The sequence below is a fragment of the Sturnira hondurensis genome, unplaced genomic scaffold, assembly GCF_014824575.4.
Source record: "Sturnira hondurensis isolate 20B ecotype Veracruz unplaced genomic scaffold, ASM1482457v3 Scaffold0015872, whole genome shotgun sequence".
Taxonomy (NCBI): domain Eukaryota; kingdom Metazoa; phylum Chordata; class Mammalia; order Chiroptera; family Phyllostomidae; genus Sturnira; species Sturnira hondurensis.
Genome location: NW_028088503.1, coordinates 84,786 through 97,100, shown reverse-complemented (window position 1 = coordinate 97,100; position 12,315 = coordinate 84,786). Strand labels below are relative to the sequence as shown.

Sequence of the window (12,315 nt, the reverse complement as noted above, 5' to 3'; positions counted from 1 at the left end):
TGAAACAAAAGAAGCATATGCACTGAAAGGAATGATAATCGATGAGTTCAAGAATTTGAGCACTGGAAAAAATGTCTCTATAAGTGTACTGCATCAAATAGAGAGTATTTCAAACATGATGATGTTTAGGCACATAAGAATAAATGCACAATTTTTATCAATAAATTTCATGATTTTGAGGGTCCCTTTCATATTTCTTTTTTTTTAATTTTTTAAATTTAATTCTTATTCAAGTACAGTTTTGTTTTATATTCCCTGCCCTGACCCCCCAGTGCTCCCCACCTCCCTCCCATTTCCTCCCCCCACCTTAATTATTGTCCACGTGCCTTTATACTTATTCATGTGAGTCCCTCCCATTTTCCCCTATGATTCTCTCCCCTCTCCTCTCTGGACCCTGTCAGCCTGCTCTGTATTTCAGTGTCATTGGTCATATTTTGTTTGCTTGTTTGTTTTGTTGTTTAGATTCCTGTTAATGGTGAGATCATATGGTATTTGTCCATCACCGCCTGGCTTATTTCACTCAACATAATGTTCTCTAGTTCCATCCCCTTTCATATTTCTTATATCTATTATACATGGTACTTTTATAATAAAGTAAGCACTAGACATATGTTAAGAAAATCATGAGAAAGACAAAATAAATTTACAGTATTTATTGAAAAAATATGCATAAAAGTGAATCCATAAAGTTCCACTATGTGTTGTTCAAGGGTCAGCTGCATTTACTCATCACTGTATCACCAATGTCCAGCTTAGTGTAAGGAACAATGTAAATGCTGAGTAAAATGTAGTAATCATGATACCGACAGCCTGTAGGGTGTTCAAGCCAAAGAAGATCCAAGTCCAGGCCATTCGTGATCCAGAATTTCCCTAAGTACATCTTCAACAGATATGATTGCATGAGGTCCCAAAGCACTTGGGTAATAACATCCATGGACTAATTCTGTGTTACAGCCAGAATTGGAGACAACCAGATATGTACCTCAGAAGTATCATCCATAAATTGTGATAGATTTTTAGAATGTAATGTATGAAACAGGTACATTGATGAAATGGTCTACCTATAGCAACTGAATGAATCTCACAAACAGTACTGAGTTAAAAAAACAAAAGTAACAAAGAATGCACATTTTGGGTATAGACACATGCAGGTACAAATTTTTGCAATTCTCAGTTGTATTTATCCATGTACTTTTAAATATTATTTCTTTAAAGAACAGAGATTGCTAGGAAAGACTCTGGGAATCATTTCCTTCATACATTAGTTGAAATCTTGGCATTTTGCATCACATAAGGGGTACACATTGTAGTATCCCTGCTTTTTCTAGTATAAGAGCAAATTTCATTTTAAATTGTGTCATTTTTAAGTCATACTCCACATTTTTTTAAAAATGATAAATGTATCTAAGCTATGATGTTAATAATTACAATTTATTGGTCTCTTATTAAAACTCATGGATTCTGCTAAACACTTTGTGCATAGTGTTTCCTCTCCACAGACCTGTGAACTTACTTAATGAATCTATATTACACATATTAAATGTAAATTCCAAAGAATTTAAGTATAATGTATCAGTTTGTTCATCTAACAACTAGCAGAACTTGGTAAAAATCCCAGCTTTATCTAAATTCAAAATCATTGATTTCAGCCTCTTTTTTTCAGTGGTACAGTCAAGTCTATGCACATAGCAGACTTCCTTCTAAAAGGGATGCTTTGAAAGAAAGAAGTCATTATTTTTTCCTGTTTAAAAATTTTTCACATACATACACACAAACAAACATTATTTTAAAACTAAATATTTCCCTTTGTCTTGTCTTAAGTGCTCGGGTTGAATTTCATATATAAGTTGAGGACAGTTTTGAAAAAGTCTCTTTATACATCATTTCTCAGGACCACTTAAACTGTGTTCTATTATTGCATAATTGTGTTGGATTTCATGTTTGACTAATATTGTGATTTAACCCACCTCACATCTGTTACTTTAAAGAAAAAATTATTACTGATAAATTATAGTACCATATCATTGGTCAAACAGTCCTCAAAGCAATTACACACTCTGCTCTAATTTGTGAGAATGTTCTAACTTTTGGTCATTTCCCATAGAAACAAAGGACCAAACCAATGAGAGAAAATGGTAATTCTGCCAAGGACTCTCAGCTATGCCCATTCTGCCTTCTTCCTCTCGTCCCCACCATCCCGGATCTCCATGTACACGGCAAAGGCTGAGAAACACAGCGGCAGAGAGAGTTCCAATGTGTCTGTGTGATTCAGCCTGACCTCCTTCAGGGTTCTGTCCTTGTTAGTTCCATAGAGTTATACTCTTAATCCTCTTTCCCTTGAAATCCTGGCTCATGCTCTTCCTAATTTTAGTTCTTGGTGCCTCATAAAACATCACTGTCATAGACATATGCAGAAAAATAACCAAATATTTTGAATGTAGACCAATTTTTAAGGTGACAGTTGCTAAATTTAAAATATTTCAATAATTACTATGTAATCAGTCTCAATTCTTATATTTTACATATTCTGTCAATACCTTGGTTTACTCAATAAAATTTTCTCTACAAACCCTGATTATGGAATATATAAATTTATTTCATCTTATTCAGAATATTCCTCATGACTATGTCGCAAGTGTGCATATCATGCACAGAGCTGGAAGAAGGGTTCACTTCCTTGTGCAGCATCCTCAGAGGAAGGGACAAGAATGGGTTTTCTCCAGAGGTAGTAACAGGAAAAGTTCAAGAATAGGCAAAGGATGCCCTAGGCCTAGATCATCTCTCTGTATGTATCCTAGATCATCTCTCTCTGTATCCTCTGTAAGTCTCCGGTGAGGTGACTTCTCCGGTCCCTGTAAGCTCAGTTACTTTTTGACAGTGAGGCTCTCAGGAAGATCTCTCCTTTTCCAGCCTCCTTCTCAGAGCAGCTTTGACTTCTCTGTTCCTCAGACTGTAGATCATGGGATTCAGCATGGGATTGAAAATGCTGTGAAACAGGAGGAGGTATTTCCTCTGCTTTTCTGGGTCCCCATGTTGGGGTCCAACATACATGAAAATGGCTGTGCCATAAAAGAGTCCAACCACACACAGGTGGGAGGAGCAGGTGGAGAAAGCTTTCTGGCGCCCTTCCATCGACCGGATCTTCAGGGCCGCCCACAAAATGTGACCATAGGAAACCACAATTGCAGACACTGGTCCCAGCAGCCCCAATGCTGCCACAGCCATCACTACAACCTCATTGAAGTGGGTATCTGCACAGGCGAGTTTGAGAACAGCTAGAATTTCACAGAAAAAGTGATTCACTTTCTGGGGCCCACAGAAGGGCAAGGGTAAGAGTAACACCATATCTACTAGGGACAGCAGGATTCCTACAGTCCAGCAAGTCACTGCCAGGGTGAGGCAGACTCTCCAGTTCATGATGATAGAATACCGAAGGGGCAGGCAGATGGCCACGTACCTGTCATAGGACATCACCATCAGGAGAAGACATTCGGTGAGAGCAAAAATCAAGAAGAGGAAGGTCTGTGTCATGCAGCCAGCAAAGGAGATGAGCTGGGCTGGACTCAGGAGGTTGACCAGCATCTGGGGCACTGTGTTGCAGGCATAGGCTATGTCAACAGTGGCCAGCTGGGACAGGAAGAAGTACATGGGGGTGTGCAGTCGGGAATCAAGTGAGATGAGCCCCAGGATGACCCCATTGCCCAGCAGGGTGAAGGCATAGAACGCAGAGAAGAGCCCAAACAGGAGCAACTGCATCCTTGGGGTGAGCGGGAATCCCACTAGGAGGAACTCTGTGACAGAAGTCTGGTTGCCCCCCATTTACCTGGGGAAGAACAAGGGAGAGAGTTCATCAAGTCTGAATGTCCCAGGGGCATGTTTAATATGGTAGAACTGTGTGTCATGTATGTCATTGTTTCTTCCCTCAGAAAACATCTTTTTTAAAAAAAGATTTTATTTATTAATCTTTAGAGGGGAAGGGAAGGAGAGAAGGAGAGAAATATCAATGTATGGTTGCCTCTTGTGAATCCTATGCTGGAAACTGGCCTGCAACCCAAGCATGTGTCCTGACTGGGAATTGAGTGGTTCACAAGCCCAAGCTCAGTCCCCTGAGCTACACCAGCCAGGGCAGAAAACATCTTCAGTGGCATTTCTCTCCCATTCATCATGTGAATACAATGCACTGCAAATGACACAGAAAAAAATTTCAGCCTGATAAATCAAATTCACATGTTGTATTATGGTGTTCAGTAAATCTTACTTTTATTTCCAAAGTTCCACCACAGTTTTAGAGTTAACATGCCTATTGCCTTCCTAACAGTGGACACTTTCCCCAGTCCACAAGACTGTTTCAGTGGCTTGCCTGGTAAGAGTCCCAACCCCCTGTGCACATGTGGACACTGTGGGGAGTTTGCTGTGGGCCTGCATCTGCACTCACACACGAGGGTGGGAAGCAGGACAAGGAGCCTGTGGGAAATCTTCCTATCAGGGGATCTCACAGATTTGTGCCTTCATTGGATGACTTACTGGTTTACCATGTAATTTTTACTGGCAGCATCATCTTGAATTAAGTTGAGAGTATGGCAGGCAGACTCCTACCACTTTAGCTAGATTTAAGGGAGAGAACTTTGCCCTTTGATTTTTCTACCCACAGATATTCTACTCTGACCATGCTGTTTCTTGATCAGATATTACCCATCACACACTTATCTCTATATGAATAATTATATTCCATTCTTATGGGGGGATAATATATATGTTTTATATATAGTTCCATACACACATACATGCACAAACATGTGCTTGAATCGTTATTATGTAGGAGACTAGTTGCTATTTCTACTGTACTTCACTACTAAAATGCTGGTTGAATGATTTCTTGATGGGTCATGGTCTGGGATTTAAAACTACTGATCAATATCCAAGGTTATAGCCTAATCTCGAACTATATACTCATATCCTTACAACCTTAAACATATTTTACACCTTAACTGTAACATGAAAATACTACTCATCAGGAATCTTTACTTTCTGGGGTTTATCAATCTTTAGAAAAGAACTTGTCCCAGGGTGGAAATTCCGAGGTTTGGCTTGTAACTATTAAACCACTGCTTCTGTTCCCTTGTCTGTCTCACTCCATATCCTTCTTCAGTCCAGCACCCACCTGAATTTCACTAAAATAAGAATCTCACAACAATTCATGATTTCAGTCCTATATCAATTTTCCATTAAAATTTCCTCATAAGTTAATATTTGCAAGGTGTTAGAAGCAAAAGTGTGAAAGTTTCACCCTGTTTTGAAGGAAAAATTAGAATTCAAAGCAAAAACTCTGGCAGATAATTTTATCTTAGTCCAAGAAATAACATCATAACAGATGGAATCACCCTCATGAAGAAACCTGGTTGTTTTAGTAGGACTGAGCTTTATTTCAGTGAGTGCTTTAACTCAGAGATTTGGAGTTCCATGTTATGGGAGAAGACAAGCAAGAAAAATGCTGAGGTGCCTTCCAAGTATAGGGTTCACTGGCCCTAAATGTATAGAAAAGTGTTAGCTGTTTTCATTTCAGCTTTTTTGCCTCATTTGAGGTGAATGAAGAAGACAGCAGTGGTATTTCTAAACAGTCTTGTGATGAAGGACACAATAAACTAAAGCAGAAGGACCAGTGACTGTCATCTCATCATGCTCCTACCTGCTGCAAGTAGCTAAAACACAAAACAAAAATACACAGTTATTTACTAAACATACTCAATGTTCATCTACATATCTTGGCTGAGGACATAAAGGCAACCCCTACTTGCTAGTGCACAGAAATTGCTTGGACAAAATATAACCAAAGACAGTGAAATTGAGAACAGGCTGACAGTGACCAGAGGGGAGAGTAGAGAGAATTTCAGGGGAAAAGGGTGAAGGGGTTGCAAGAACAATTATAAAGGACACATGGACAATAACAGGGCAGGGGGAAGGTGGATGGATAAGGGGAGAAAGCTGGGGAGACCTGGAGTGTCTGGCTGGGGTGGAAAAAAAGGCAAAATACTGTACTTGAATGACAATAAAAATTTTTTAAAAAAGAAAAGAAAAAGAAATTCCTTGGAGTGACAAGTCTGTTAAAAGGACTCAAGAGATGAAAATTCTCCTATTCAAATAAGTCATAGAATAGAAATTTGCTTTCAAAAATAAAACCTTCAGGACACTCTTTTGTAATAAACCCCTTTTGTAGTCAATTTGGTCCATTATTTCAAAGAAACATGACTGAATTTCACAGGACAATGGAAACACTTTAAGCAAGTCTCTCACACAGCTAACATATCTTATCGTTTAAACAAGAAATTTTACACTAAATATATCAAAGTAAATGATCCACATTAGGTGTCTCTAAACAAGATGGTGACTTTAATGCTCCTATTAGCTAAGTCTACACATAGCAAATGCCTTCAATTGACAAACAATAATTATTCTGTTCTGTACTGAGATTCTTCACAGCCTGTCTGAAATTGAATAGTGAACAAAGACAGGACAACATATGAAACTTACCACAGACTTACAGCTAAAATCTAGAGGACCAGCAATAAAGAGAAAAGTATCTGTGAGTTAGTGTGGAAATTGCTGTCTCATAAGGATCTTCTAGGAGAAAGGGTGCTCGAACAAGAAGAGATGAATTATTCTCTGCTCCACTCCACCATCACTCAATATACTTCTGAGTGTTCAGTGTAGGGAGGGATAAAGACCCACCAGGCACACTGCCATCAGCTCTTTTCCAGGAGAAAGGGACTCTCTAGGGACTAATCTAAGGTGTTCTCCACAGGGACACTTGTGGCAAGATGGTGGTGTTGATGATTCCTTCACTCACTGTGGGGTGCAAGTTCATCTGTTTAGAAGCTCTACAATGATTTCTGGGACTCCTTCACACACTACAATGACCATACCTTGCATTCACTATGGCTCAAGAACTCGATTTTCCCCACCTACTAACCCTCCAAATAGAGTATGTGGTACTCAGGGCAGCTGGGGCCCAAAGGTTTTTCCCAACCTCTAATCTTGGCTGAATTTTATCTCACACCTGACCAGAACATGTATCCTCTGTATTTTTTCTCTTTGAATCAGATGGGAATTCAACAGAAATCTTGCTGGTGTTGTATGATAGTAGAGAGACTTTCATACCATACAAGGATATCAGGGAACTCCAACAAAAAAAAAAAGTTTTGGATAAACAGCAGAACTGTGTGAAGCTACCATCCGTAAGGTTCAAGGGCACAGAGCAGAGGCTGGGTGATTAGAATCCAGGTAAGAAAAGTTGGGGTTCAGACCTAACCCTGTGAGGAGAAGGGGCTCCTCACCTTCTTTGTGGCCCCAGCAGGGAATGACATGGCTAGTTCTGGGACATTAAGTAACTAAGCCTGGACAGGGGGGTTTCGCTGCCACTTCCAAGAGCTGTTGAGGCAAGGATGACAAGAAAAGCAGGCAGACAGGAAGGAGCGAGCTCCTTTTCCCTGCTCTAGGCTCCCAGTCTGCTTTAGAGCCACCTACCTACACAATGTAAGATATTGGAAGCCACTAAAATCAATAATCCACCCTGGCTGGTGAGGCTCCGTAGGTTGAAGGATTGTCCCATAAACAGATAGTTCATGGGTTCAGTTACTGGTCAGAGCCCATATTTTATTCAGGTTGCAGGTTTGTCCCAGTCAACACACATACAGGAGGCAATCAATAGATGTTTCTCACATTTATGTTTCTCTGCCGCTCTCCCTCCCCTCCCCTGTCTCTAAAAAACATCAATAACCATGCCCTTGGGTGAGGATAAAAGATGAAAAATCAATAGTCTGGATGTCCCAGTTTGGTTAAGAAAAATTGTAAACTGGATACCAGATGCTGGGGTCCCAAGTTTGTCAATAAAGAACAACATCCCCATCATTCATACTGAGAGTTCTTTAAGGAACAGACACAAGAATTACTTAAAAACACTAACTGGAAGGTGAGGTTCAGATGTGATGCTCAAAGAGGGTTGCTGATTCCTCACCTTAAACTGAACATGCTAGCTACCCACAGGCACTGCTGTGAGCCACAAATCTTCCCTCTGAGGTCCAGTCTACATCACACTGACAGCGCAGATAAAGAGGAGACTGTGTGGTGCTCCCTAACAGTGGAGGACAAGAGGGAAAGAGGGCTTGAGAGTGACAGCTACTCAGTAAAAGTCGAAGGTTTGCTACTTTCCGATACCAGCATGCATAAAACACACTGATAATGGGATGTTCTTCCTGGACTTGTTAAGATGGCTGGATGAGACTTTGGGTGTTAAGTGCTGTCAGTATGCAGTGCACAGCACTAGGGGAGGGATTGGCAAATACGGTGGCTGCTCTGATATGAGCCCATCTGATTTTCATATTCAGGGAGCTCTGCTGCCCACAGGAGCTAAGTAAGAGTTGGGTGGCTTTTTAAAATGATTTTAAAGCTACAGTATTTACAATAAAGAAAGAGATGAAATTTGAGATTTTTCTTACATCATATGAACTTTGGTTGGTGAATTTATTTCTATTTTCTTAATTTTCAAGTATATCTTGATTTAAATAGAGTTAGTGTACAGGCTGGTCTGGTTAGATTATTTCAGATGTAAACATAGTGATCTGACATCTCCAAATCCTCCTACAGGAGGAAACATAAGTTTTACAAGTTATAAACAGTCATCATCTTACCACCCTACAACCAATACCATACCACTATATATCATAGATTTTGCTATTTATTGTGTATATGTACCATAATTACAGTTACATAACATTTGCAATTATTGGTTCACATTTTCCTTTAAATCTTATAATAACTCTTTCTTATGTATCTATAAAAATTATACAGTCATCATTTTAATGACTGTATAAATAGCTCATTGAGTTATAGTGAAATAATTGATCACTTTACCATTTTGTTAAATGTGAGCTCAGAACTTTGATATTAAATATCATTTTAGTGGGGAAAAAGAGATTTGCACTGAGTAATCATTACTCCCCAAGTGAAGGGCACACACTTACTCTTCTGATCAAGTCTCTTGTTCACTCTCAGTGTGAGCTCAAGAAAGACTCTGGAAGCAAGTGGCCAACCTCACTTCAAAGCAGGTTAGAAGGTACACTTTATGGTAACACCCTCAGAGGCCACCTAGGTATATGTGATCCATCCCCAACCACTGTGTTTGAGAAGTAGAAGGAATCAGTAAAAGTCAATTTGCCACAAGGCAGAAGAGCCAGCTACACTCTACTAGTCACCTACAGTGTCTAGTAAAATGTTCTGTGTCAGAATAAACATTCTCATGAGGGAAATGACACAGACCAGGGTGAAAGTGCTGGTGAAAGACACAGAAGAACACTGTTTACATAATTCACAGCTCAACACTCGAAAGTTCCTGGAGACCATAGACAACCAAAATAGCTTCTCTGATATCCAATGCCCAGCTCTGCCCTTTGCTAGCTAATGCCTTGGAAGTTTGCCCCCAAGGCTATAAACAGTGAGCTTGGCTCCCACAGTGTCTGCAGGTTTCTCATTCTCTCCTTTTCCCCTACACATTCTGTATTAATTTTGCTCCCTCACTGAGGCCACTCATTCACTCCCCAATAGGAGTCTGTAACTTTCATAAGAAATGTCTCTTCCTCATGCAACACAACAAACTTGAACTCCATGAGATGGAGTTTAAGTGGCAAGTACAATCTGGGAGAACAGACAAGCAGCCTTTCAGGTTTGCAGCACCATGTCCTCCTGCTGCAGCTTTTTCATTCTTTCCAAATCCTATGACATATGCAGTTACCGAGTTTACACAGTTAGGATACAGATGGAGAAAGACTATATTCAACCTTTGTGACCCACAATAAGAATTAATATAACTTTTACTTTCACAGAGATTCCATTCAATGAACAATAAAGAAAAATATACATCTGATTAAAAAACATCAAAGACTGTAAACTATGGAAAGCTCCCTTCAGAGGAAGAGGGCAGGCCTGAAGTTGCACAATGAAGAACCACAGCAGAAGGGAGCAGCAGTGAGCTTCTCTGGATTCAGGTGGTAGCTGAGAACTTAGGCTGGGGATTCAAATGCCACTGCAATTAGAAATTACTCTCCTCACACACTACTGCCTCAGGGCACCCTTGACATATGCATTCCTCAGGCTGCAGATCAGAGGGTTCACCTTGGGGTTAAAAGGGTGTGAACATGAAAAGGATCTCCTGCTGCTCCTCTGAATGGCGTGATTTTTGCAGGGCCATGCACGTGATGATGGTGCTGCTAAAACAGATCCTGACCATGCAGAGGTGGGAGGAGCAGGTGGAGAAGACCTTCCTGCGGCCCTCCCCAGACTGGATCCTCAGGATGGCAAAGGGGATGGACATGGAGGACAACAGCACCAAGCACAGGGGCCCCACAAAAATAAAAATTCAGGGGAAGCTGACCATTTGGCCCACAGATGCTAGCCAATGAGATGTCTTCAGTCTAGATGGATAGCCCCAGTGACCAGTAATCCAGAGTCCTGGTCAGAAAGATCTCGGATTAGCCCCTCTGGCCCTGACTCCAGGTTCACCACTCAACCATTAGGTGACACATTATCCTCCAGGATAGATCTACAGCAGAGACCAGCACACTTCCTTCCTCATTATGCAGTTGCATTTCCAATTTTAAGTAAATGAACATTTAGGTGTTCTGGCTTATACATCGTTCCATGGTGCTTTGGAGGAAAAGATACAGTCCCTGAAGAAAATTTCCAAAATTGATCTAAATCGTGAATACCAGACCCACAACCAAATTAACCTCATTGAAGTAAGACTTGGGAATAGAAACGAATCCCTTCCCAGCAGCAAGAGATGAGGTGCCTTTTTTTATAACTACTATTGATAAACTGTCACATCACCTGGACAAAAAACAAATCTAAAGCATGGATCAGAAATTCCTCATACAGGACCTGAAGCACACAAGCAGGTTGATGGTGATGAGCTATGAGAAGATCTTTCTGTGAAAACGTGCTTCAGGAGAAAGGGCAGGATCAATAAAAAGGGGCACACTCAGCATAACATCCTATAAAGAGAAAATTTAAACTATTATTGACCATCTCAGCCTTCCTCCACCTCGCTCCACCAGCACCTAACATCTTGGTTTCTTGTCTGTACTCTCTCCATCCCCCACCACACAAACGTAGCCTCTGAGCCACAGGAATCAAACATATTCAGTGAACACATGCCAGCTGCTTGACCCTGTCCTTAATGCTATGCTCAGTGAGACACACAGCTAAAACCTTGATCTCAGGTTTGGTACCAATGGCATAAAGAGTAAGAGTAATTATTTTCTCATTTTACAACAAATCCAAAAAACAGAGAGTCCTGGGTTGGTTAAAGTAAAACATTCAAAAGGACATTCAAGGTTAGCACTCATTTGGCTTCACATTCGGCTCAGTAAATATGTTGTCACACTCACTAGGAACTGTGAGTACACCAATAATAAGTAAATGCATATTTTACACAATAACCAGTATGCTAATTGTCCTCAAATAGAAACTCACTCCATAATATACCCCACTATAATATTTTTTGGCTAGGGAAATTACTCCATCTAATTCATAACAAAGAAATTTCTTCTTTTCTAAGTTTTATCTTTTCCAAGTAAATCTCTATCACATGGATAATTCTTCACCAATAAAATTTCACCAAATCTTGAATACCTTTCAACACTGGTGTACAAAGTATACATCTAGTTAGAATCTCTAGTAAAAAGATGAAAACAAGGCCATGGTGTACAACTCTGCTTCATTCTTTACTTATGAGAGATGATGTCAGCAGAAATGCTGACATTAGGTATGATGTCATTAGGTATGATGTTTGCTGGGGTTTTTTTTTTTTCTCTATAGAATCTCTTTAGAAATGCTTATCCTTTGTTATTACTAGCATGTAAAGAATTTCATCATGAATTAAGGGTAAACTTTGTCAAACACTTTATTACATCTACTGATATGTATCTTTAATTTGTTAATGTGGCAAATTATTTTCATTGTTTGTCTTAACATTAAACAATTCTAGCATCCAGGGAATATAAACTTTTCCAAAATGTAAAATTATTTTATTTTATGGATTTCTTCTACTAATATATTCCTTGAGACATTTGCATCTCTTTCATGAATAGGGTTAGACTGATTTTCAGTTTCATACTTTATCTCAGGTTTGGTACCAATGGCATAAAGAGTAAGAGTAATTATTTTCTCATTTTACAACAAATCCAGAAACAGAGAGTCCTGGGTTGGTTAAAGTGAATCATTCAAAAGGATATTCAAGGTCTTGGCCTGATGAGAGGGCCAAGC

The 12,315-nt window shown here is 39.8% G+C and overlaps 1 protein-coding gene across 1 annotated transcript; it reads right to left on the bottom strand.

Annotated features, from left to right (window-relative positions):
• Positions 1-2,824: 2,824 nt before the first annotated feature.
• LOC119000614 (olfactory receptor 13-like) lies at positions 2,825-3,819 on the bottom strand. Its single transcript, XM_037065697.1, has one exon. The coding sequence runs from the start codon at positions 3,817-3,819 to the stop codon at positions 2,887-2,889; it is 933 nt and encodes a 310-aa protein (XP_036921592.1). The 3' UTR covers positions 2,825-2,886.
• Positions 3,820-12,315: the final 8,496 nt, after the last annotated feature.